Genomic DNA, 26,436 nt, shown 5'->3' on the forward strand with positions numbered 1-26,436 from the left:
ACTCTTCATCTGAACAGATCAGTATAGATTCAGTCATATGGTACAGCGAGAACATTTACTGTATTAAACTCTGCTCTTCACAGCACCTCGTGGCCATGTCATACCTTCATCATGCAGATAGTATTACAGACATTATGGATTTTTGCTCAGTTACGTGAGTTAGGTAATGTAAGTGTATTTTTGAACATGACAGCTGGTCTGTATTACTGTTACAGCTTTAATTCCTAGCAGGACGTATGAGGATGTCCAATGACAGATCTGCTCTGATGTGGCGATCACAGATTCATCTGCACAGAGCCGAAGCACAACATTAAAAAATAACTCTGCAAGTAACTTACATTTTTATGTTTCCAACACAGTTGGCGGTAGAGAGGCAAAAATAACATACTGTAGCTTTAAACAACAAAGGGCCAAATTATGAACAGCGTGCAGCAGTGCAGACCCTTTTTGCCATTAAGAAACGTATTTGTAGCAGTTCCCTTTGAGGCACAGCATTTATCAGAAGATGTCTTAAAGGTGGTTTCTGAGAAAAGCTGTTGATGTTGCAAATCACCAAACAAACTCTCCCTACCCAAAAGGTTTAGGTGATAGCAGCTCTGCCCCAAATTCACAAACATGCTATGGAACACAGGCACCTCCCTCAGCATGAGTGGACACGCCCCTTACTGCTGATTGGCCACAAGTGTGTTTTTGGTGTTCGATCTGATCTACTTTCAACAGCGTTTCTCAGAAATCAGTTACTGCACCTTAAACTCATTTTGCATCTGTGTTGTTAGTAGATCACGCGCCTGAATATCATCGACTCTGCTGATTTGTGACACTAATTTGCACTGCTCTTGGTAGATTGTGTTGGTCATTACAGAAATGATCTGCGTCTGTGTTCTGTAATTTGCTCAGTGGCCTGTTTAGTAAATCTGTCTTAAAATCTGCTATCTACATTAAAACTAAGAAGCAGCATAATTATTGTGATGAAAAAATGTGGTGTCACTTAGAAAACTTTGGAATTTATTTTTTTATTATTATTTTTTTTTTTTGATGATGAAGGACAAAATAAATGGACAGAAAATACATTTACAGTTACAGTACAGTACAATTACAAAAACATCTCTCATGTGAGGACACAGAGCAGGTTCTGATACTAAATAACCTGCCACAAAAAAGAGTTTGTCATTTATTGAGGGTTCATAAGCACTTTGCTGTTTGCTGAATATTTCGCTGACGTTTTTGTTTTCTTTTTTAATTTTCATTTTAGAGCATCACTTTTTATTATTAATTATAAATGCAACTGTTGGTTGAATATTGGTGCCTTTCATCATATTGCTGTTTCCACTCAAAGCATTTCAAACATGTCACTATGACAGTGAACCTTGTTGCATTGTATTGATAGCTGATTGATACTGTTTTATGCTGTTGTCTTACTGTAAGTCTGAAGCATTCCTGATTTGTAAGAGAATAGCAGTATCCAGCCAGTTTCAGCAGATTAGGAGAAGAATTTGACCCCAGCTGAGCTGCTGCTGTTTCATTGGCTGAAACCAAACTGACCACATTCTTCTTAGCAGGAGGCCGAAAAAGCCTGCGTTCGCTCCGTTAACAGGACACGAGCTCAGTCCTGCACATCCGCGGCTGATGCTGTGATTTACTGTACGGCAGCATTTAAACCCTTCCCTGTTGATTTTATTTTAGCCCCAGAATTTGCTTTTTTGAAGGCTTTTGAAGGCTCCGTTTTAAAAGTGTAAGAAAGAAAGAGAGACAGAGAAGGGGGTCACAGGGAAGCGTTTAGCCCAGCTCGTTTGCTTTGGCACATCGGTGAGACTTGTGATCCGTTAATCTTTGTTCTTTGGAGGTGAGCGTCACTCCTCAGCCAGTACGAATGGTTTGTCAAATGCTTGTTATATTTTACACCAGCTATACAACAATAAAGACCTCAAACCATTAGTCAGTAGGCCCTTTCACACATATATAAACTATATAAAATATATAGATACTATATATAAAATATAGTTTATATATGTGTGTGTAAATAACTGGACCTGGGACTTGAACCCACAACCTTTTGGTTACCAGCCTGACTCTTTAACCATTAGGCAATGGCTGTCCCTAATAAATTACCGGTAAATTACTGTTAGGAGATGATGTGTGAACATGACCTTTTCAAAAAATACCAGTTCATCAATTCATTCTGTCAATTTACCAGTAAGGGAAGTTGTAACATTACCAGTAAATTGGCAGAATGATGTTGTGTATAAACGCAGAATGAAGATTACCCGTTTGAGCACATGCTGTATAACACGCTGATGAATGAAGTCTGCTTTGGTCCCAATTGGCCAATCATAGCATTCTTATAGAGATGACGTGACTACTCTGAGCTGTTTACAAAGCTCAGCTGCTTTTTTAAAATGAGTTTTTCTATGTAAATGTGCACTAGATGGACATCTTTCACCATTGTCTCGAGACGCAGCCTTCTTTTCCATTCATCAGCGCTGCAGCTCTGCAGTTGGATATTATTATGCACGTCTAGGGTTTATAAAGGAGTGAAAATGTGTTCTGTGTGATCGTACTCTTATGTCTGTCATTCATACTTCAACATGTATTTCAAATTAGACATTTGCTTGTGTGGGCAAATGAAGACAACAGTGCAGCTTTTAAAGATTCCGATGACTGACATCACAGAATTTACCGTTGCCTGTGTGGACAGCACATTTCTGTATTTACCGGTAAAGTTGTACTGGTCATTTTACAGCTGCTTACCAGGATTGCAGTGTGAAAGGGGCTAATATGTACACAACACACGTGTTCATGTTCTACACTAACTTCAGCCAATCTCTGAAGATCTCTAGTAATTTAATAGGGGATAGAAAACAGTATTAATCCTAAAGAGGCAGTACCGTGAGAAATGCTCAGATATAAAGACTGTTCAGGGGAGTTTAGCCTAGAAAAGAAATGATAGGAAGAAATAATGGAAGTATAGGAAAACAATTGAGATGAAAAGTGGAGATGTAAGGATAACATGATTGTCAGATACCTGTACTTTTTGGTAACAGTTTTCCAAACACAGTACAGTGAGAATGGTGATTAGGGAACTACACTGTACTTGTGTTGAGAAATGTTGATGGGAATTAAACTTCATACGCTAAGGATGTTCCTCACAGAGCAGTGAGCACATCAGTGGTCTTTCACTTTCCACATTAGTGCATGGAGCTGAAAGATATTTTTGAGCCAGAGCTAGAAATTACAGCTCATTAACTGGAAAAAAAAATGAAGTGAATTGGGTAATAAGCACCTCGTTATTTTTATATGTCTTGGATGATCACATTTTGACATTTTGTCTGATACATTGCGGCAGGTATGCTTTTTTTTTTTTGTATGAGAGCATTTTTGTAAGTACATGAGCTCAGTATAGAGTCAGTATTGGTGCAGGGCTCTGAACCATTTCAAGGAACAGAAACAAAAAAATGAAAAGAACATAAAAACTGAAGTCAAGTTGAATCATTCTGAACAGAAATGCTTAAAATGACCATTAAAAAAGTTTGAATAGTGATGTTGCTGCATCCAGTGTAATGTGAGTTTGAATCTGATTTAACACCAGTACATGACTACCGCAGCTAACCCTAACCCTAACCCTAACCGCAGCTAACCCTAACCCTAACTAACCCTAACCCTAACCCTAAGTAATTCTGTTGTGGTTTAACAATGTTATGCATTGAATGTTAAAGCTTAATTATCATGTAATTATGTCATTTTTTGTGTTAAAATGTGTACAAGTCTATATGTAAATTATTATTATTATTATTATTGTTATTTTAAGTATAGGCTACATTTAAATAACGTTATTAACCAGTATCTTTTCTAATCAAACTCTTCTGGAATGTAACATCACATAACATAATTTAACATTTGTTAAATAAGGAATACAAGAACATAAACATTAAGATACTGATTCTGCTCAGAGTGAACTGTTTGATTGTAAATAGTTTAGCTGTGAGTTGCTACTCTGAAATGCTGGACTGATGTGTGGTGCGTTGTGAGAAGAGGTGTGTTAAGTTTCTACGAGTAGACAGTTTGACAGACAAAAGATAAATACATTACATACAAGACAATGAATGATTCATCTTTCTTTTTTTTTTTTTGATTTTTGTAAGAAATACTTTCATATATAGCTATTTATATTTAGAGCAGCAGAAGTAGTTTACCTGTGAACTGTGACCGTTTAGCTTTGCTTTTCTAAAATACTAGACCATAAATACGCCTGTTGTCAGGATGATTAGCAGACATGTACATAGGAACAGTAAAGCGAGGTGCCGTATTGTAACATGTCTGACTGTTCTGTGTTTCCACTGTGTTTTGCTTTGCTCCCTCCCCTATCTTGTTGATTGTCTAATTAGTTCCCTTTGTTTGGTTCATGTTTATAAGTCCTCAGTTCTACCTTAATCTCTGTCCATTCTCGTCTAGGTTAAGTTGATTGACTTGCCTTGTCAGTCAGTTTAATACTTTTGCACTGGTTTTCAACACGGTTTTTAAATAATTGAGAATAATAATTGTTGATGTTTTTGCCTGCTGATAGTAGACTACACATCAACTAACCTCAGGCTTTTAGTGACATTTTAACAATATAATATTGCATTTTTTTTTACTGTTTTTGATTAACTACCTTTACTTAAATAATGTGAGTGAATAATAATTGCCTTTGGCAATGTTTTTGTTTCCTATTTGATAGTAGACTTGTCACAATTCTGTATTGTTGTATATAAATAAACCTGAGGCTTTGCTGAGGACCACATAGGCGGAGTTCAAGTGTATGTACTCTAAGGGGGCATATTATGCAAAATTCACCTTTATTAGGTGTTTGAACACTGATGTGTGTCCACAGTCTGTGTAAACAACCAGGGTATAATGGTAAAAATCCACCCGCTCATCAGGGTCAGTACCAGCTGTTCCAGCTCAAACATCATATCCAGAACAACTAAGAATCGCCTCATACTTTCTGAATGTTTCCAAATTGCATTTCCAGACATGTTTGTGAGCATTCTGCACAGCTAATGTGGCTAAAATGACCACTATCTCTGACTGTATTCACAGAGAGCAGAGCAATGTTTTTAGTTTTATCCTGCATATTTTTGTCTGCATATTTCATAAATAATTTCTGACACTCTGGCTGTGGGAGATTCTCCGGTTTTGTTGTTGATGGACTATCTGAAGTGCAAGCTGTAAAGGAAAAGGTGCCCCTTTCAGGGTTTATGGCAGCTTTAAAACATTCTTTAAATATATTTCCATCTATCCATCCATTTTTAGAACCGCTTGTCCTACAGTAGGCTGGATCTCGCCATTTTAGACCATAAGTAGGGAAACACTCAATGGATTGCCAGTCCAAAAGAGTTTAACAAAAAAATTCACATTTATTGACAGTACAAATTTATTAATCGTAAAATTATTTAAATTATTTTAAAAAATATCATCGCTGTCTTGTTCAGTTCAGCTGAAGGAACTGTGATAGAGAATTCGTTCTGCCTTACATTCAGAGACTAGTACTGAATGATTAGTGGTGTCAGGGTTAGGGTTAACCCGTGACCTGCTCTTCACCTGCTGACTGCTACTGACTGCTTGCCATCTTTCAATATCTCAATATTTTATATAGTCAATATAGTGCTGCTATCTAAAAGGACTACTGTGGACAACGGACTCCTGAATTTGCAGTGATAGAAATCCGTCTTTTCCAGTAAGTTTAAATTGGTTTTTACCTTTTTTTCAGGCATTTTTTTTACTTTTATAAAACCTTTTTTTCTAGAAGTGTGCATCATCTTTTGAGTCAAATTCTTACATTTAACCAGTCAATTAGAATAATAACACATTTGGGCTGTATCAGTATCAACAAAATTCATCTTTGCAATGCAGAGGAAACACAGAATCAGTCTCTGAAGTGGTGTTTAGATGTGTTTACACACTGTTTAATGCAGCTCAGAGGGATATGGAATGCTTTCAACTGCAGTTACACATGCATAAATAATGTTTAGATTTTTCAAACATATTTTAAATTATATAAAAGTAAAAAAAAGGCCACTTTAAATGTGAAATTAAAATTGCCAGTAGGTGGCAGCAAGTCACTGTTAAATGATTCATTGTGATTGAACCAAATTATTTAAACGGTTGAACGAAACACCATTATGTTGCTCAGAGACACAAAACAGTGCTGTGGCTGTGTTTGGAATGATTTTTATTGGCAAAATAATTGAGTAAAAACAGGAAATATGCTGTCAAAAAGGTAAGTCTCTTAATATTATCTTCTTGTTTATTGAACTGTTAAAATCAATCCATGTAGAGACAGAAATGGCATGCCCTTGTGTAAATAAGATAAATAACATAAGACTATTTAGTTTGTTTAATAAAAGAACAAGGTATAGACTCGTTCTATAGGAAAGGTAACCTTAAATGACTTCTGTTGTGATCTGACGCTATATAGAAAATAAAATTAATATAATGATATGGGATTGATATTGATTAAATAATTACAGTTGTAGGTACATGTAATATTTTTGCTAACTATGTTGTCTCTTGAGTCCAAAATTTGAATTTAGTTTTCCATATCAGTGTTCGTGTTCATACTGAAGTCAAAGTCCTTAATTTAGACGTTTGGATGTACATCTCTATCTCTGGGTTTGGGGCTGTATTGGCAGTGTGTGTGTGTGTGTGTGTTTTCTGTTGAATGGGTGTATTGAGGTGGATGTAATGTGTTGTGTGGTTCGGGGCATTAGTGTGGCGTCTCTGCTGACTGCATCCTGCCTGCTGCTGTATCAGCCCTTCTGTAAGCATTCCACACACATTATCCACCATTCCTGTCATTCATCGCTCAGTGTGTTTTGATGACACATGCTAGATAAAGTTTGATTATATCAACTATTAATATTGCAGTTGACATTCAGTATTGCATTGGTGGAGAATGGAGCCAGTCATTAATGCGTTACCCAAGTGTCACAGTCGTGTGTGGAAGGAGGCGCACAAAGAAGAAACATAACAAGTCTTTAATATAATCCACAATAGGAAAATCCAGACAGGAAGGGCAGGAAATATGGAAGAAAATTAATGACAAATGTCTTTGTCAAAACAGCATGTTGAATTGCACTATCTGAAAATATAATGCATTGAATTAACAGTGCTTGCATTATTTTAAGTTCTGAAATTTAACAGGGTTGTTTGTTTAAGCTGTGAATATTTCAATTCAAAATTAAAACTAAAAATTCAAAAATTCACATTCACCTTCCAGAATTCACTTCCCAAATATTCATTCCAAATAATATATATCTGTTTAAAAATACAATGTATTATGTTTGACAGACAAATTTCGGTCCATTTTATTTCACTTTACAAATTTGCTTCCACAAATTCAGTGGTTCAAATTCGGCAGAAAATTCGGCATTTTACATCTGGGAGCTGCAGGAATAGCAGTACAGCACCGATGCTCGATCTCCAGCTGCTATAAGTCGCTCACCAGCAGGTGGCGCAAGTAGCCTAAAAATGCAAGCCCTGAAAATACAAGACATTAAAATGCAAGTACTGTTAATTCAGTGCATTATTTTTTTCAGTTTCAGTTTCAGATATATTTTCTGCAATTCAACATGCTGTTTTATTTCAAAGACATTTGTCATTAATTTTCTTCCATAAGGAAAACACACGCACATAACCTTAAGATTGGACAACAAACACTGAACTAAATACAACTTATATAGGCAGGTGATTACAATGAACTATTTAGACACAGATTATACAGGGCAACTAATACTGACTAAACGAGGACAGGAGACAGGAACAACCAAATATGGGCAACAGAAGGAGAAACCAACACAACAGTCAAATGAGGTGTGACATTACTCCCCCCTCACGGAAGGCGCAACCTGGCACTGTAGAAAAAAAGGGATGGACACAGGAAGTCTGTACTGGTGGAGGCTTCGGCGGAGGACGGATACCCGGGAGGAGGATGAGCAACAGAGTCCAGGGCGGATCAGACAGCGGGAGGAGCCAGGTAGGAGACAGAAGGGACCCGGAGCAGGAGGAGCTAGGCGAGACCCAGGCACAGCCACAAGGGTGTCCGATGGAGGGAGCAGCCATGGTGGAGGAATTGCTGACGACTCCAGGAGGCCGATCAACAGTGGTGGAGCAGGTGGTGGTGGAGTTTGAGGCGGAGACAGAAAGCTGATGAGCCAGGATGACACTGAGGATCCGGAGGGCCAAGGCGGAGCCCAAGGCCCTGGCGACCAGGCGGAGGTGGAGATCCGGAGGTCCATGGTGGAGCTGGAGCAACAGAGGACTGAGGCGGAGCTGGAGGGAGGGAGGAGCCCAACGGAGCCGGTGAGACGGAGCGACGAGGCACAGCCGGAGGAGTGGAGTCCTGAGGCGATGACGGGACGACGATCGACCAAGGCGGAGCCGGAGGGACGAGGCAGCCTGGTGGAGCTGGTGGGCCGACGGCTGACGGTAGAGACGAGGGAGCTGAGAGCCGGGGTGGAGCCGCAGAGTCCGGGACTCTGAGGCTGGAGGCGGAGATGAGGGATCCTCCAGCCACGACACCTATGGAGACTGGCACCTGGTTAGGCGGAATAGGCTCAGGCTGTTTGGTCCCACTTTATATTAGGTGGCCTTACATCTAAAAATTAGTACAATGTACTTATTGTGTTCATATTGTATTGCAAAACACTTTTGCTGCTATTGAGGTGGGATATGGGTAAGGTTAGGGACAGGTTAGGTGGTATGGGTAGGTTTAAGGTTGTGTGAAGGTGTAAGAGATGGGTCAACAGTGTAATTATAAATGTATTTGCAGAAATTAATTACAGATGTAATTACATTCAGGTATTTTTTAAAATATAAGTACAATGTAAAAACATGTATGTACATATTAAGTGCATTATACCAAATTATTAATTTAAATGTAAGTATATAGTAGTTAAGACCACCTAATATAAAGTGGGACCTGATGTTTTACATGGAAATAGGAACATGAGTGAAGTACAAAGCCTTGTTTATGTATTGAAGAAAAGTTTAGCAACCAAATGTTACAAATATGGCAGAAATGGAAACATTTGAAATGTTGTAGAATGAGAGAAGCTCATGAGCCCAATGATGTTTCAGTTTCACTTGAAATACATTCATTTTAGCTTGACATTTGTGCTGTTTGTAAGGAATCCCACTATAACCTAATTTGTGTGTTATTTTACAGTTCAATATACAATTTTATAGCTACTTATTTTTCATTCTTGTTCTGTTCTGAATACTGTTGAATTTAAAGGATTTATTGTGGAGCAATAGGAAATAACTAGGCTATATAGTATTTATAATGTTTGTAAATGTTTCATTATATTTATTGGTATATAATATAAATGAATGCAATTTTTTAGCAATTACAAGTTTAACAGGTGTTTTCTCTCATGAGATAACTGGAGAATGGTCTGGCTGCAGACATGCACTTGCATTTTCAGACTTGCGCTCTCAGACACCCTGCACTTCCACAACTGACGTCACTTGCAGTCTTTTTTATTTAATTATATTTATTTATTTATTATTTATTTATTTATTTTTTATTGAGTCTCTCAACATTTTACAACAGTAGCCAGGTGGTGAAGACAACAAAAAAGAAACTAAATTACAGTCACTCACAATCGCCACTTGCACTCTCTGCTACCTGCGATGTCACTGGCAATCCATACAAATTCTGTGTGTTGCCAACGGGGATAAGACGCTGTGGTGGTTAAACAATTAAAACTAATTTAGTACCATAACTGTAACGAAGCGTCACTCGAAGTGGGAATCCATAAGCAGGCTTTATTCAAAGTCGTGGTCAGACAGGCAAATGATCAGAATTGTTAACCGTGGACGAACAAGACTTCACGAGGAGGCAGTGAAAACAGACTGCTTAAATAGGTCAGTGGATTGTTTACAGGTGCACTGGGAAATCAGTGCCAGGTACAGATGTAGTGTGGAGGTGGGGCTGATGGGAGATGTGGAGCCCTCTGTGGTCGGAGGAGGAATGAGTGTCTGTGTGACAGTAACGTCAGGGTCCTGCAAGTCATCTGTTAGAAAAAACCACAGAAACATTTAATGCACAAAGTCTCATTTTCCTCCCTTGGCTTAAATGTAATTAAGATACATTAAGATACAGTAAGTGCAATTAAACAATCAAATTCAATATATAGTTTATTAATTTAATGTACCAGCAAGTCAATTATATGACCACAATGCGCTAACTTTCACTTTTCTTCACATACAGCAAAACGCTTACTGTGGAATAATAACGGAATAAGATGATACAGACCAAATTCAGTCTTATTGTTGATGCAGACGATATACAGACCAGCAGAAATGTTTTCCTTCAACAGAAAATCATTATAAATAACACAACTAATGTAGCTGTAGACAGTTTATTCTATATGGGAAAACGTTGCGTTTATTTTGGGCTCACCTGCTTGCCTTTACATATTAGTTATATTTTAAAAATGAAGAGGAGCATATTGAGTTTGGTCTTTATCATCTTAGTCCATTAGGCCACAATATGCCACGTTTTGAAGTATAGGAGGAAAACAATATACATATAGGCTACATTATATTAATGAACTGTATATTGAATTGGATATTTTAATAACACTTCAATTCATTAAGTGTTTATGGTTTTCCACGGGGGGACTTGTGCATTGCGTTTATATTCTGTAGTTCTGTGGCCACAGATTTGCGGGTCTTGTCTTTTTCTCCTACAGATGACTTACAGGACCCTGTACATTATGGTACTAAATTAGTTTTAATTGTTTAACCACCACAGCGTCTTGCCCCCGTTTGTTTGGATTGCCAGTGACGTCGCAGGTAGCAGAGAGTGCAAGTGGTGATGGAGAAGGACATTGTAATTTAGTTTCTTTTAATAATAAATTAAATAATAAAAAAGATCACAAGTAACGTCACTTGCAGAAGTGGAGGTGTCTGAGAATGCAAGTCTGAAAATGTAAATGCATGTCTGCAGTCAGAACCTGTTAGGATCACTTTCCCATTTTGGCCGGGGCAGCTCTTAGGGGCAAGGCTTCTAAACCACGCTGTTTTTAGGGGTGCGATATTCAAATGACGATTGTTTTTAGCCACCACATTTATCTATGCACAATCATTCATACGATGGGATTGGTAGCATACGAATGTTTCATGAATCACACTTGAACTCTGTTGTAAGTTGATCTGTGCACTCAGATCTGCGCTAATTTTAACATTAGATTGATAATCAAGGACCAAAGTGAGGAAAAATAAATAAATGTATAAATATCTAGTCTGTAATGGCACATGGATCAGCTGAATAGCAGTCACTTGTAATATGTTTAGAGTGAATCTAACTGAAATGGCCTGATTGAGTGGTTCCCAGCGCTCTGCACATTATCTGTGTCTCTCTTATCAAGTTAACCTTAAGCTTTGACTTGGTGTACAGTTTGTAAAGTTGTTGAGATTTCTTCTGAAATTTAACAGGAGACAAATGTGAGAGCAACATCTCAGGAGAAAAATCTGAGCGTTGTGTGTGATTTTGAGACCGCTCCTAGAAGGAGAGCAGCATTTTTTACAGCATTTTTCTGAGGAGACAAATATAAGAAGCAGCAGACTTTGTTCACATACCCTCATTTCTGTGTAGGAGAAACATTTGATATGTCAAAGTGATGTCATTTTTTTTATTTTTCCTTTCCTCTTGGCTGTATTGGATAAATGATATGTATGATATGTTTTTTTTATTTGTCTTGTAGTGAAGTATATGGACTGTGGCAGAGGAGCTCATGTGAGGTTCGAATGCAGTCGGCCTGAAGACTTTTGGATATCATTGGATGGGGTTGTGTATGCCCTCCGGCCGATGCACCCGTCCTGCTCCTGGACGTCACTGCTGCTCATTAAAGCCCAGGATGATGCCACCCAGCAGCAGTGGCAGACGCAAGTCCGACTGCTTCCTGCAGGAGATCGTCCATCAACGGTACGACATGCGCATCATATGTCACGGCTGAACAGTGGTCATGTAGGTTTGAGTTTCAGAAATATCGCCCTATAATGTGGAGCTCTTTTCTGGACTGTATTTTGGAAAACTTTAATTGAGAGTCTGTAGTGTATTTAGACAGATATTTGTCTATTCTGGCTGACACTCATTTGGCCCTATAGTGACACCCCGTGGCATGGATGCAGCAAGGTTTCAGTTTGCTGCCATAGAATTTGCAGCAATGATTCATTTATTTTCTGAGTTGATGTGAAGTGAGAAGTGTTCAGCTGGTCATGTGATCTTAACATGTCTCCCCCCATGAGTGGACTACTGTATGTAAAATAAACTGGGATTTATAAAGGGAATTTAGCACAGATTTTGGTGTATTGTTTTATAAATCTGCAAACTTGTAAGCTTACATTCCTTTGTTATGCTTTTTGTGCATATGCACGATTTTGCAGAAAGATTTATACATTGAGTATGAAAACTTTATTTTATTTTATTGAATGTTATATGGATACAGGCAGCTTTTTATTGCTTCTGCCATTGCCTCAGCTTGATGAGTTCAGATCTTCATGTAAAGCTATGTGAACTATAAGGGTTCATTGGCTGATGAGGCTGTGTATTCAGTGGCCCACTGTGGCTGTTTCTCAGACACGTGTATCATTTTGGTGCAAAAACAATTTTGAAAATAGATTAAAAAAAGTTTTGTAGGCAGTGTTTGCTTTTGTTAGAGATTTGTAGAGTTTTGTATTTTGTGTTTAGAGTTTTGGGACAGTGCATGGGCCAAATATTCAGCAATCGTGTGTAAATAAAAGGGAAAAAACTGTAAACGAACAAACTAACAATATAGAACCTCACACAAAGCATTTTCAACTATGTATAATTCACATTCACATTCATTGTAATTCACATAACACTTTTTACATTCTTAACACATTGAAGGATTGTGTGAAGAAACAAGAAAGCGTTGACCTTTTCCTCATTGAGCTTCTTGCTTCTTTGACTGATTAACACTCTTGCTTTTGAAAAGAATCAGCAATTTTGAAAATTTTGAAAAGAATCTCTCAGAAGGCTGTTCATGATTTCTCTACCAAACTAATAGGTCTTGGTTGTGGGAAATTACCTTTTCCTCAGCATAGCAGTGCATTTCGGTTATAGAACCAGTTCTTGCTGATTGGTGCTGTTGTGCTGACAGAACTTGAAAGTCAGAGTCTCCCATCTGCCTCTTTTAACTGTAGCTGAGTCAGTGTATGGAGTCATTGTACTGTAGCAGTCACTGATGAGGCACAGCATGCTGTAAGGATTGAGACAAACCTTGATGACAGCAGCTAACCCTGATGTGGCCGAGTGGACATCCTGTATTTCAGATAGGAGTTGCTTTTTCACAACTAATATCTGATCTTTGTCATGAAATGCAAGGTGCTTGACCCAAGGAAAGGAAAGTGCTGGGAGTGAGACTGTGTTTGGTTTCAATCCCACAGAATCTGTGCTGATATTGCTGTGGCAGTTCTGTGACATAAGAGCTGCCTTGATTCTCACTGAAAACAGTTGCTCTAAGAAACAGTAATACTAGGGGAATGGCATTTGAGACAAAAAAATGTTTTCCTGCTGATACCAAATATCAGACCGCTCTTCATTTGTAAAGCACAGGTCACTTATCCCAGGTAGACAGAGGTCTTTGCTAATTGGATTTGTTCATGTAGTCTCTCCAGCATGTAGAAAGCAATTCCATTCCTTGGTTTCAACTGAAATAATTAGTTTATGTATCTCTTTAAGCTTCTCTGTGGCTTTTGTGCTGTGTTGGAAAAAGGTAAATCTTGTGCATTTTTTCCAGCAGGTGAAAGATCTCAGGAGGCTTTTATTGCATTGTTGTTCACCAGGTGTGGGTGCTTCCACCCAGCCTTACGCAATGCAGGAACCATGTTGGCATCACTGTCTGTGGCAAATGCAAGCATGTTTTGAGTTATGCCCCATTCAGGTATTGCTTTCAGGTACAAACTAATATTGTCCGCTGGGACAAAAAAATGACAGAACACAGATATTTCTCTGTGGACCTTGAGATCCACATATCCGTTGTGAGAATCACATGGATTGTGTGCTGTGATTGGCTAAACCGCCTCTAGTGCGCGTCTGAACGTCCCGCCCCCATCAGCGACATGTGCTCCGGTTGTATTGTAAACAATGCCGTCGTCTATGTTGCTATATTATCAATTTGAGACCGAATGAGATGCAGAGGATATTAGTGAAGAGGATTGTGCAAAACTTGTACAAGCACAGCTCTTAATGGTAAGCCTATGTTTTTTGTTTGTTGTTGTCTCATACTTTTAGATACGTTGTAATTAAGCTATTGTTTATGCTAGCTTTTAATATGTGATGTTTTATTAACAAATTTCGGGAGGAGCACGCACAGATAATTAACATGGCCAATTCATCATCAGCAATCACACTCCCTATTAGGGCTGCACGATATTGGAAAAAAATTACATTGCGATATTTTTTTCCAAACGATATATATTGCGATATTGAGAGCCATCAATCCAAGCTAAAGTCAATAATTACCAATAATTGCATATTAATAATTTCACTAATAAGCAAGCTTCATTACAAGTGACAAAAAGGTCACTTAATATTTTATTCCAAAATTAGAACATTTCTGTAAACACAAAAGCAGAACACATTTTTAAATAAAACAGCAGCTTTACACCAACCCCCCTGGTTGGTTTACAACAATATAACTTAAATATAGATTTTTTATAAAACAACTTATAAGCATTTTGGTTCACAATCTTTTAAGTCAACTTTTCTTAGCCAAAGTAAAACAGTGTTGGTGTTGGTCATCATAATCATGGCTAAATATATGAAATAAACAAAATGAAATAAAACTTTAATATATTTTGTATTAAATCTTATAAACAGATTAGAGAAAATATTCCTGTAAACAGAAAAGCTGAACACATTTAAACAGCAGCTTTACAACACCAACCCCCCTGATTGGTTCATAACATAACTTAAATATATTTTTTTTATAAAACAACTTATAAGCATTTTGGTTCACAATCTTTTGTTTTTAAGTCAACTTTTCTTAGCAAAAGTGCCAAAGTAAAACAGTGTTGGTCATCATGGTAATCATGGCTAAACAAAATGAAATAAAACTTGAAACTTAAACTAAACTGAGTATTCTTTAGCATGATCATGATCATGCATGCTTATGTATGCTGTATGCTTTGCTTACTCAAGGTTTTTAGCTAAGAACACAAGTCTATCAACCTTTGCAGGCTTGAGACAGGTTCGTTGGCAAGTGACGATGTTGCCACTAGTACTAAAAAGTCTCTCTGACGGCGAGCTTGTCGCAGGAATACACAGGTATTTGCGGGCAAGTCTGGCGAGATGAGGAAAGCTTAGTTTGTGTACTTTCCACCATGCAAGTGGATCCTCCTCTTTGTCTATTGGAGGTGTTAGCAGGTAAGTGTTTAACTCTGCTTCCAAAGCATCCTTTAGGGTCAGAGAGGAATCACCCTTTGCTTCAGTTTCTCTCTGTTTAAAGAAGCTTCCCAGTGACTTCTTTGCTTTCTTTGCCTGGGTTGCACTGGTAACGTTGGGCTCCACATCAGTGCTGCAGCTTGATTTCTTCTGGCATTCCATCATCTGTGATGCCACTGTGGCCTTAACTTGGGTCTTCTTGTCTGCACTGATGAAGTCCATCTTGAACCGGGGGTCCAAAAAAGATGCCATATCTAGCAGCTTCTGAGTATCATCATCTTCGTATTTCTCATTGAGGTAGTCCAGCATCTTCTTTTTTATGTTCTTGGTCAGGTCTGTGTCTTCTTCTCGCATTTCCAGTAGTGAAGTGTTGAAGAGCTGAAGAACTGGCTTTACAAAGGAGACACTGACGTATTCATCCCCTGAAAGTGCATCAGTGAAATCCAGCATTGGGCCCAGTGACTTGCTTACAGATTCCAGCACATCTATATCTTGCCAGGTTGGAATTAGATGCCGCAGCTTCTTGTCTGCAGACAGGACCTGAGTTAAAGCCTGCTGCTGCTCTAATATCCTGCTGATCATCATCTGTCTGGAACCCCATCTTGTTTGGCATTCTGAGATGAGACAATGTGATGGTAGACTGAGTTCCTTCTGGACTTTTGCTAGGGCGTCGCTGGCCTTCCAGCTGTGAGAGAAGTGGCTCACCAGCTTCTTGCAGACTCCTATAGCACGATCAATGCGGCCATCCTTTTTCACTGCATTTTCTAAGCGGAGAAAACAAACAAAATATGTAAAATATTGCAATGAGACATTTTAATTGTTTATTAATAACTGCGAACATGAAAAATAAAAGACAAAAGTCTTTTAAAAAAAGACAACCATCAATTTTTGGGAAAAATGGATGGAATTATAGCATTTTGAAAAGAAAAATAAATTTGAATTTATCAACAACAATATAGTTCGTTTGATTTAATAATCATTAATCAACATGTTCAGACTAAGCAAAAACATTTTAACAGGATAAATTGAATTCACAACATGGTCTAGGTAAAAAAAAAAAAAATTTTCCCTGAAAACTATTGTAATGGAGTTATCGCGTTTTGGAAAAGAGCTCCTCAAATGTGCTCATAAAACTATTTTTTTGCCACTGATTCAATAATAAGTTGTTTAAAATTAAATGTTTAGTGTCTGTTTTTTCCTTACGTTTTAAAGCTCTACGTACACACATGCAACAAATTCATTTTACAATTTTTGTCAGGTTCAGGACAGGTTATTAAGTAAAACAGCTGAGTAAAAAAATTATATTTATTTTGGATAAAGATCATGGACATTACTCACCAATTGCAAGATGCAGTCTGTGGCCGAAGCACTGTAGCCTGGTCCACTTGTTCAGATCGGCAGCTTTGACCATGTTCGCTGCATTATCTGTTGTTATACAGACTTGACGTGTCTCATCTAAACCCCAAGCGGACACCGCTTCTCTCAGGGCCTCTGCAATATTCTCGGCTGTATGACTTTCCGGGAAAAATGCCGTCTGCAAACAGCGACTTTTTAGCTCGAAGTCCTCTGTGATGAAATGGACCGTCAGACTCATGTAGGGCTCCGTTGTCCTGCTGGACCACAAGTCTGTTGTAGTTGCATAGTATTCCACGTGCGACAGTTCTGCTTCAATCTTAGATTTGCATTTTTCATACAGCTCTTTTATCGCAACTTGGGAAAAATATGTGCGGGATGGTATAACATACCGCCTGTCAAGCGTTCGGATCATTTTCTTAAAGCCCTCTTTGGCGACGGTATTTAATGGCAACATATCTTTAGCGATATGAAAAGTTATTGCGTCTGTTATTTCTTTTTGTCGTTGAGAACCTTTCTGGTAAGGTGTCACACTGGCAAATGCATCACAAATATTTGTTTGTTTTGGTTGACATCCAGATTTGGCTTTGTATTCGTCGTAAAGAGCTTTGTGGTGCCGTTTTAAGTGATCAGACAAATTGGTTGTGTTTCCATGTTTTGTGGCCACAACTTTATGACACTCCATACAAAGTACCTCATTTTGGTCAACATCCTCCTTTTTGTAGCCGAAATAGTCCCAAATAGATGATTTCGACTTTCTTTTTGGTACGAAATCACTTTTTTGCGGCGGATCCTCTTCGTCGCGCATTTTTAGCAGTGAATGTTGGCTGTGAGCGGTGAGCAGCGGCACAGCGAACCAATCACTGTGCCGGCACGCGGAACGTGCGTGTCACCCCAGCAACAAGCTATACAACAAACTCGTGTTTACTTTGTGCTACCGTTCTCTTAATACACCATGGGCTTCTACCCTTCACATCGTATGTTCCGGCGATGTGACTATCGCTCACGCGCACATCGCGATGTCGATGTGAAAAGAGAATATCGTTCAGCCCTACTCCCTATCCAGTCAGCACGAGAGAATCCCTACAAATAACCAAAGCAGTCTTACCGTCATTTTTCTCATCTCGCAGCACTCGGTTCGCTCTTTGCTATTATATCACAGACCCATTCTCAGATCCTCCGCAGCAATCCGCCGGCCCCAAGATTACTCCTTCTCCGCCAGTCAACACTGCCGAGCCCCAAGCTCCATCGCAGCCACCGCTCTGCTCAACGAGCCACACGATTTCCCAGATGCAGAGGGTTAACCTCGCCTCCACTGCCAAAACTACCAACTTCCCTGGCATCCTCGTATCATTCGGTCACGCTAACAATTCCTCCGATTGGAAAGTGTACAGTATTTAAGCCCGAGGCAAACGCTCATTAATTCCGATGCATCGTTCTCACGGAAGGTAAACAAAGTGGATTCGTACAATCTATTCATCACGCTCCAAATCAGCCAGCCTCATAGATCGAGCAAAGCCCCGGACTCACCTCGCTCGACACCACCATTGTCCCGCACAAGATCCGGCTCATCGCCGAACGTTGGGCCGCAGCAGCAGGCCTTCAGCGAGCCTGGGCCGCGCCCCAGTTCTCACCTCACTCACTCGCTTCCCGCTTCGGCTCAGCATTTCACTGCGGCTCTCCCGGCCTCAGCGCCGTTTGCAGCTGGGCCTCTAGCTTCCATTTCCAGAGGCTAGTGTGAGACTGCCTCCGCTAGTAATAATTTTCAGGTAAAAATCGCTAAAACAAGCACTGGATGTTAATGTCATTACGTAACCACAACTTAAAGTGCCCAGAATACGCACTGAAATTAAAAAAAAAAAAAAAAATTACCATTTATAACTTTTAAAGGTTGTTACAATAGCTGCATTTGTTGCTAGTTGCTTTGAAAAACAAGTTGCTAGGGTAGTCTGAGAAATCACTAAATCTGGCAACACTGCAGGCTACCCGGACATTTCAGCATGTCCCGCCAAAAGTCACAACAGCCACAGGAGCAGAACCAAGCACGAAGCTGCCTTCGCTAGCAACGCAGGCCCTCACATTTCAGAATTTCCGTCTACTACCACTAACCTCTTTTCCTTTTCAGCAGCCTCCAGCTCCTGTAGCAGACACTAGCATGAGGTTGCCTCTGCTAGCAGTGCAGGCTGCACAGACTTCCAGCTTTTTTCCTGAATGTCACAAACCCCACAGCCTACAGCTACAGCAGCTGAAGCAAATGCAAAGCTGCTTCCGCTTGCAACACTGCTATACTCCTACACTGCCGCAGTAGTGCCCACTCCTGCAGGAGCCTTCCCTGTATTTCCACGCTTCCGCAGCAGTGCCCGCTCCCGCAGGAGCCTTTTCTACATTCCCACACTGCCGCAGCAGCATCTGCTCCCTCAGGAGTCTTTTCTGTTTTCCCTGCCTTCCCTGTATTTCCACACTGCTGCAGTAGTGTCCGCTCCCGCAGGAGCCTTTCTCTCCATTTCCCCACTGCCTCAGCAGTGTCCACTCCAGCACAAGCTTTCTCTGTATTTCTACACTGCCGCAGTAGTGTCTGCTCCCGTAGGAGCCTTCCCTGTATTTCCACCCTGCCGTAGCAGCGATTGTTCCTGCAGGAGCCTTTAATCCTTTTCCCCACTGCCACAGCAGTGCCTTCTCCCGCAGGAGCTTTTTTTATATTCCCCCACTGCCGCAGCAGTATCTGCTCCTGCAGGAGCCTCCTCTGTATTTCCACACTGCCGCAGTAATGTCGCTCCCTCAGGAGCCTTTTCTCTACTTCCTTACTGCCGCAGCAGTATCTGCTCCCGCAGGAGCCTCCTCTCTACTTCCACACTGCCGCAGCAGTGTCCAGTCCAGCACAAGCTTTCTCTGTATTTCTACACTGCCGCAGCAGTGTCCGCTCCCGCAGGAGCCCTCTCCGTATTTCCACCCTGTCGCAGCAGTATCTGCTCCCGCAGGAGCCTCCTCTGTGTTTCCACACTGCAACAGTAGTGTCGCCCTCGCAGGAGCCTTTTCTCTACTTCCTCACTGCCGCAGCAGTGTCTGCTCCCGCAGGAGCCTCTCCTCTGCTTCCACAGTGCTGCAGCAGTGTCCGCTGTAGCTCAAACTTTCTCTGTATTTCTACACTACCGCAGTAGTGTCCGCTCCCGCAGGAGCCTTCTCTTTACTTTCACACTGCCGCAGTAGTGTCCGCTCCCACAGGAGCCTTCCCTTTATTTCCACCCTGTCGCAGCAGTATCCGCTCCTGCAGAAGCCTTCTCCGTATTTCTACACTGCCGCAGTAGTGTCGCTCCTGCAGGAGCCTTTTCTCTACTTCCTCACAGCCACAGCAGTGTCCGCTCCCGCAGGAGCCTCCTCTCTACTTCCACACTGTCGCAGCAGTGACTGCTCCTCAGGAGCCTGTACCTCTGCTTCTCGCGCACCTTCCCCCGCTACAGCAACGCCCACTTCCTTAAGAGCCCCATCATCCCTCCCAACACTACCGCAACGATCCTTCTCCAAGCGACGTCCAGCACCCCTCTATCCATAAGCTTTGCAAGTTTGGGGGTTATCGCTGGCTGCTGTCCTGCGTTAATAGCCTCTTTGGGGGAGCGCTTTGGGTTCGGGCTAAAATGCCTAGATCGGACCCCTCTCCCCGGGCAGGGGCAGTGCCCTGGGCTCAGGAATGATTACTGAGCTCGGAGCCCTCTCCCGGACAGCACGCCAAATACGCATAACCTTTACTCTGTTTAATATATGCAAGTGTGAACTCGTGAAACGGTTTTATCATGATTAAAGCTTTAATACAGAATGCCAACCGCATGCACATCCATGTTTATTGCTTGCCATAGGTATGTGAAAATAAGTGTATGTGTGGAATAGTTCATTGTTGGAGCAGCTGAGCTGATCTGAGAGAGAGACGATGAGAGGAACAGGACCGAGAACTGCTGCTTTAGAACATTGATTTTGAAACTTGTGAAACCATTAGAGTGATTAGAAGACAGAATCACGATTCATACAGCATATGAATAGATTTTTATGTGCACCCATAGTCTTCTTCCTCTTCTCCAAAGCAGCACAGCATTTAAACACCCTTCGTTGCATGTTCCCGGGGGCGGGGTTATCTGGGTGTATGATGTCATTAACCCAGAATTATTTTGTTGTAATCTCTTACCAGTCGTTCTCTGTAGGCGATGCTATGCTAATTAATTAAAAGACAATTTCTCCATTAGCACTGAACTTTGAGCTTCGTGACTTTGCAGATTTTGTTTATGCTCACACTGCTCATAACCAGGGGACTATTAGTTTCTATCACGTGAGTCTGTGTCGATTTTCCTGCCAGTTTAATTTTTATGGCTTCTATTGATTTGCCCATTTCAGACGTTAACTCTTTTATTTTTAACCCGTTTGAGCAGAATTTGGACAGTTGTGGCATCTATGATAGTTTCTTTAATCCTGATGTAAATCAATCTAATTTAAACTTATTAAAACTGTCTTGTAACTATTACTCTGAAGGGCAAGTAAACTCACTGCATCAAACTATAAACTTTTTTTAAAAAATTTTCTCTACTTTTCATTTGAATATTCGTAGTATGCCTAAAAATTATGACGAATTGAAAATTTTTCTGTCTACCATAAGTTTTTCCTTTTCAGTCTTGGCATTTTCTGAGACTTGGCTGACTGATGATGTATTTAATTTATTCCCCCTACCTAATTATATATCATTTCATTCTTGTAGAAAAAACAAAAGAGGAGGGGGTGTTTCTCTATATGTTTTGAATTCCTTTACTGCTGTTGCTAGAGATGAACTTAGTGCTGAATTTGATACCACTAACACAGAGGCTATATTTATAGAAATTTCATCTTATCAGCAATTTAATGGAAAGAGCATTCTGATCGGATGTATCTATAGACCACCAGATTCAGACTACAACACATTTATTGATGTACTCCAATTCACACTTGAGTTAATAACTAAAGAAAGTAAACTATGTTTTATACTCGGTGATTTCAATATTAATTTACTCAAATGTGATTTAACACAAACAGTTGATTTTTTAAATGCACTTTATTCCTTCAATTTTTTCCCTCTTATTACTAAACCTTCCAGAATCACCTCCTCATCTGCTACTCTCATTGATAATATTTTGATTAACTCTTATAATTTTGAGGTCACTTCAGGCATCCTGACGTGTGATGTCTCTGACCATTTTTTTTCCTGTCTTCCAGTTTATCCACTCCTGCCATCCTATGTCTAGCTATCCTAAGGATGGGCCAAATAAATATCGTAAATTCTCTAGAAACAGCATTGATCATTTTAAATCTGCCGCTGGTAATATTATATGGGATGAGGTACTTGTGTCACAAGACGTTAATAGTGCGTACAGTTTATTTTTAAAGTCCTTTAATAAGGCCTTAGATGTATCATTTCCGTTGATGAGTACAAAATCTAGAAACAAATATTCTAAGGGGAAGCCGTGGATAACTGGTGAATTAAAAAAGCTTTCACAGAAAAAAAACAAACTTTATAAGAGGTCTATTTTTAACCCTTCCCCAATTAATACTGAAACTTATAAGAAATGTAAAAATTACTTCACATCTTTAGTAAGAAAAGCAAAGAAAGCATATTATTCAAATCAATTTGCACAAGCTTCTAATAACATTAAGACAACATGGCACTTGATTAATCACTTATTGAATCGTACTAAATCTCCATTTGCCGCCTCTGTAGTGATGAATAGTAAGAAGGGGGTTCTCTCCAGCCCTGTTGATATCGCTAATGGCTTTAATGATTTCTTTATATCGGTTGGTCCTGAATTAGCATCTAGTATTAATGGCTCTGATATAGACCCCAGTTCTTTAATCAAAGGTCAGTATACTTCACTCCAAAATTTTGACCCACCAACTGTACAAGAGGTTCGTAATATTATTTTATCACTTAAAAATGCAGCTCATGGTCATGATGGTATTAAAAGTGTTCTTATTAAAGAGACAATAGACTATATCATTAAACCACTTACTCATATTCTCTCATTGTCTCTTAAAACTGGAATTGTCCCTCGGGATTTGAAAATTGCAAAAGTTATACCAATTTTTAAGACTGGTGACTCCAAGGAATTTAGTAATTATAGGCCAATATCAATTCTCCCGCGTATATCGAAAATCTTGGAAAAACTTGTCTTTTCTAGATTACTTAATCACTTGGATGTCAATAATATTTTATATAAACATCAATATGGTTTTCGGAAGCGACACTCTACTGAGCATGCTCTCATTCAACTTGTGAATTACATTTCTTCAGCTCTTGACAATAAAAAAATTGCTCTTGGAGTCTTTCTGGACCTGAGTAAGGCATTCGACACGGTTAGTCACAATATTTTGATTGCCAAACTCGGCAGATATGGAGTGCAGGATGCTGCCCTGAAATGGTTTAGAAGCTATTCAGCTAACAGAGAGCAATATGTATATCTGGAAGGCTATACCTCCATGAAGTCACAAATTATGATGGGTGTTCCTCAAGGATCGATATTGGGGCCTCTTCTATTTTTAATTTATATTAATGACATGGCTACGTCATGTACCAAACTTCTCCCTGTATTATTTGCAGATGATACAAACCTTGTAGCTTCTCACCAAGACTTTAATATTTTAATTAAAACTGTTAATGAGGAACTATCTTCCATTGTGGAATGGTTTCAATGGAACAAACTTACTCTCAATATAAAAAATGTAACTTTATGATTTTTTGTAACACTAATAAACATTACCCAATAGAATTATCTAAAATATTCATTAATAACACTCAAATTGAATTGGTTCAGCATACTACATTTTTAGGAGTTATTATTGATAGTGGTCTTAAATGGTCTGACCATATTAACTTCGTATCTAAGAGGTCTGCTAAAATGCTGGGTATATTGAGAAAGGTTTGTCATTTAATTCACTCCTCAGCTTATTTAACCTTATATTATAGTTTTTTGTTCCCATTTATTAATTATTGTAATATTGTTTTGGCAGCTACCTATACTATTTATCTGAAGAAATTAACAGTCATACAGAAGAAATATCTTAAATTTATTTCCCATTCAAATAGATATGCACCCTCAGTACCCCTTTATAATAAATTTAAAGTTCTCCCTATTGACAAGGTAAATATTTATCAAACATGTTTATTTATGCATAAGTTTATATATAGGAAACAAGATCTTCCAGATACTTTTCAGAATTTGTTTATCCCCACCTCATATGTACATTCATATCAAACTAGACACAGTAATAACACCTTACTCTTACCTTACACACGAACTGTAAGACATCAATTTAATATTTTTTTTAGAGGTCCAAAGCTCTGGAATGAATTAAGTCCATCTTTGCGATCAATGTCCTCTTATTCTGCTTTCAAAAGGCATTTGAAGAGTCTTTTATTGCCAGCCTGAAGCCTTTATGTACTCCTTTCTAGGTATTATTAATCCTTCTGATCGTTGGTTGCTTGCTCTTTCTGCATTTTACCTGGATTGATCTTTTTTTTTTGTTATTGAATTTGTTGTTTATGCTCTTGCTTTGTTTCATTTGTTGTTTGTTTTTTATTGTGTGTTTAGCCTGCATGTCATGAATTAATATGAATAGGAGTGGAACTCTGTACAAGCCTAGAGTGGCTTCGTTCCCTCCTTGCACAGATCTGTACGTGTACTAAATTTGTGCTAAACAAATAAACCTAAAACCTAACACAGCTACATTACACACTAACAAAAGCTAAAAAGGTAAAACCATATTATATGACCCTCTTTAAGAGTTTTTCAGGTGAGAATGTGCTTGTTTATAGTACAAAATATGCAGTTTGTTAATAAAGATAATGCCTATTTGAAAATTTGTGTTGACGTTTTTGGACGTGTAAGCTCCAGGGCGTGAGTGGCCGTCCAGCGCTCATGAGCCCGCCCGAAAGAAACCTCAACATGGCCAGATCTTCTGGAATTTGCCACTGGCTCTAATGTCTCTATAGTGGTTAAACATGAGAAAGAATTCATTTTAGGCAAATCTAACGGGCAATCTTATTAATCTATTAGTTGTTCCAGACCAAGTCGTTTTGGCAAAATCTCATCATGTTTATGTAGATTCAGTGCTGTATATCAGAGTGCTGCCTGTGTAGATTTACATGTGATGGACTTGCCTGCAACAAGAACAGTCCTCGGTAGACTGGACCGGTTCGAGTCCTTCGGAAACAGCCTTCGGTATCGCAGTTGTATTTGGCAGCTATTTGTTAATATTCCAGCAATGAACTTTGTTCGTTTCATTTGCAAAATAAAGTGGTGGAGTGTAACGCATTCCTTAAGTATTCACATAGAAACGAGAAGTACTGAGGGTTTTTTTTTTCAGCGGAATACATATTTTCAGTACATTACAGTATGAAGGATAATACTTATTTAATTTAATGTAATATTTACATTTAATGCAATGATTTCTGTCAACTTGCTTTGCAATTTCCAGAACTAATTCTTGTTTTTTATTTACAAGTTTCACCTTATAATGCAAAAATAAAACAATGCACAGAAACTACTTTGCTTCATTTACAAATAACTTCATGTACAGAACAACTTCATTTCATGTTCCCAGCAGCTCCATTTTCTCCAGAACTGTTCTAAAAGAAAAGAAAAACAAAGACTTATGAAAACTGTTAAGATAGGGCTGCAGTCTTGTTTAGAAATTGTGACACAGCAAGACTTGCATACAAAATACTCCAGAAATCATATTTCTGGATCATCAAGTTTGCCTAATACAATTGTGGACTATCTTGCATGACAGCACTACAAAATAAATCTAAATTTAAAAATAAAATAAAATAGAAATACAAGTGAAAAACATATCTACTTATCCACTTGCTTCTAACATTTGTTTCAATAGTTATTTGAGTACATTAAAACACATTACTTACATTTATGTGTATTCGTTGGCCGCCACAGAACCATCATCTGCTATTTTGTTGTCACCGGTGCGCCATGAATTCTGGGATAGGGTAGGCTAGGAAGGATCCTTCTGGTGTATCCTTCATTTGCCGGCAAAACGGAAGGCACGTTTGAAGTCGCGTTCGAATTGCGGCAGCGTTTGTCGCGCCGTGGTGACGCAGTCGGCCTTCAAATGCAGCCTTCGTAGGACGCGTTCTCTGAATTGGTTAAGGATAGAAGGAATACAGCTCTAGCCACTGGGTGTGTGCACATCAATCTAATGTTATTTTTGTCACACTGTACAACAAAAAAACTGTTTTTTTTTTTTTTTTTAAATTTATTATAGTAAGGGCTAGGTTTAGGGTTGGGGTAGGTGTAGATGTTAAAAAAAAACAAAAAAACAAAAAAACAATCCATAAGGGGAGGTTATTTTTAGTTTCAACATTAGCTTCATGCAACGAACAAATGCACTAACAGATGAAAGGATATTAACATTATGACAAAGATGACGCTTTCCTTATTCGAAATAATGTTTTTTTAAGCTGAACAATGAATGCTGTATCAGATGCAGGTAATCAAGATTGCTCAGTCCATCTCACTTTCATAATACATAATACTTTGCTTTTACTACAGTAATACGATAAGCTTCTTAATTTCTAAAGTGACATTTTGGAATTAGTAACGGAGGCTTTG

The 26,436-nt window shown here is 39.1% G+C and overlaps 2 protein-coding genes across 2 annotated transcripts in view; one reads left to right on the forward strand and one right to left on the reverse strand.

The window, feature by feature from the left end:
• The window catches only part of LOC127161065 (cadherin-2-like), an 83,830-nt gene that overhangs the window by 12,275 nt on the left and 45,119 nt on the right, over positions 1-26,436 (forward strand). Inside the window, exon 3 of the mRNA XM_051103702.1 lies at positions 11,748-11,968. Coding sequence (XP_050959659.1) covers positions 11,748-11,968 — 221 coding nt within the window. The remainder of the gene's footprint in view (positions 1-11,747; positions 11,969-26,436) is intronic.
• On the reverse strand, positions 14,749-16,875 carry LOC127161067 (E3 SUMO-protein ligase ZBED1). Its single transcript, XM_051103705.1, has one exon. The coding sequence runs from the start codon at positions 16,034-16,036 to the stop codon at positions 15,200-15,202; it is 837 nt and encodes a 278-aa protein (XP_050959662.1). The 5' UTR covers positions 16,037-16,875; the 3' UTR covers positions 14,749-15,199.

The sequence above is a fragment of the Labeo rohita genome, unplaced genomic scaffold (assembly GCF_022985175.1).
Source record: "Labeo rohita strain BAU-BD-2019 unplaced genomic scaffold, IGBB_LRoh.1.0 scaffold_54, whole genome shotgun sequence".
Lineage (NCBI taxonomy): Eukaryota > Metazoa > Chordata > Actinopteri > Cypriniformes > Cyprinidae > Labeo > Labeo rohita.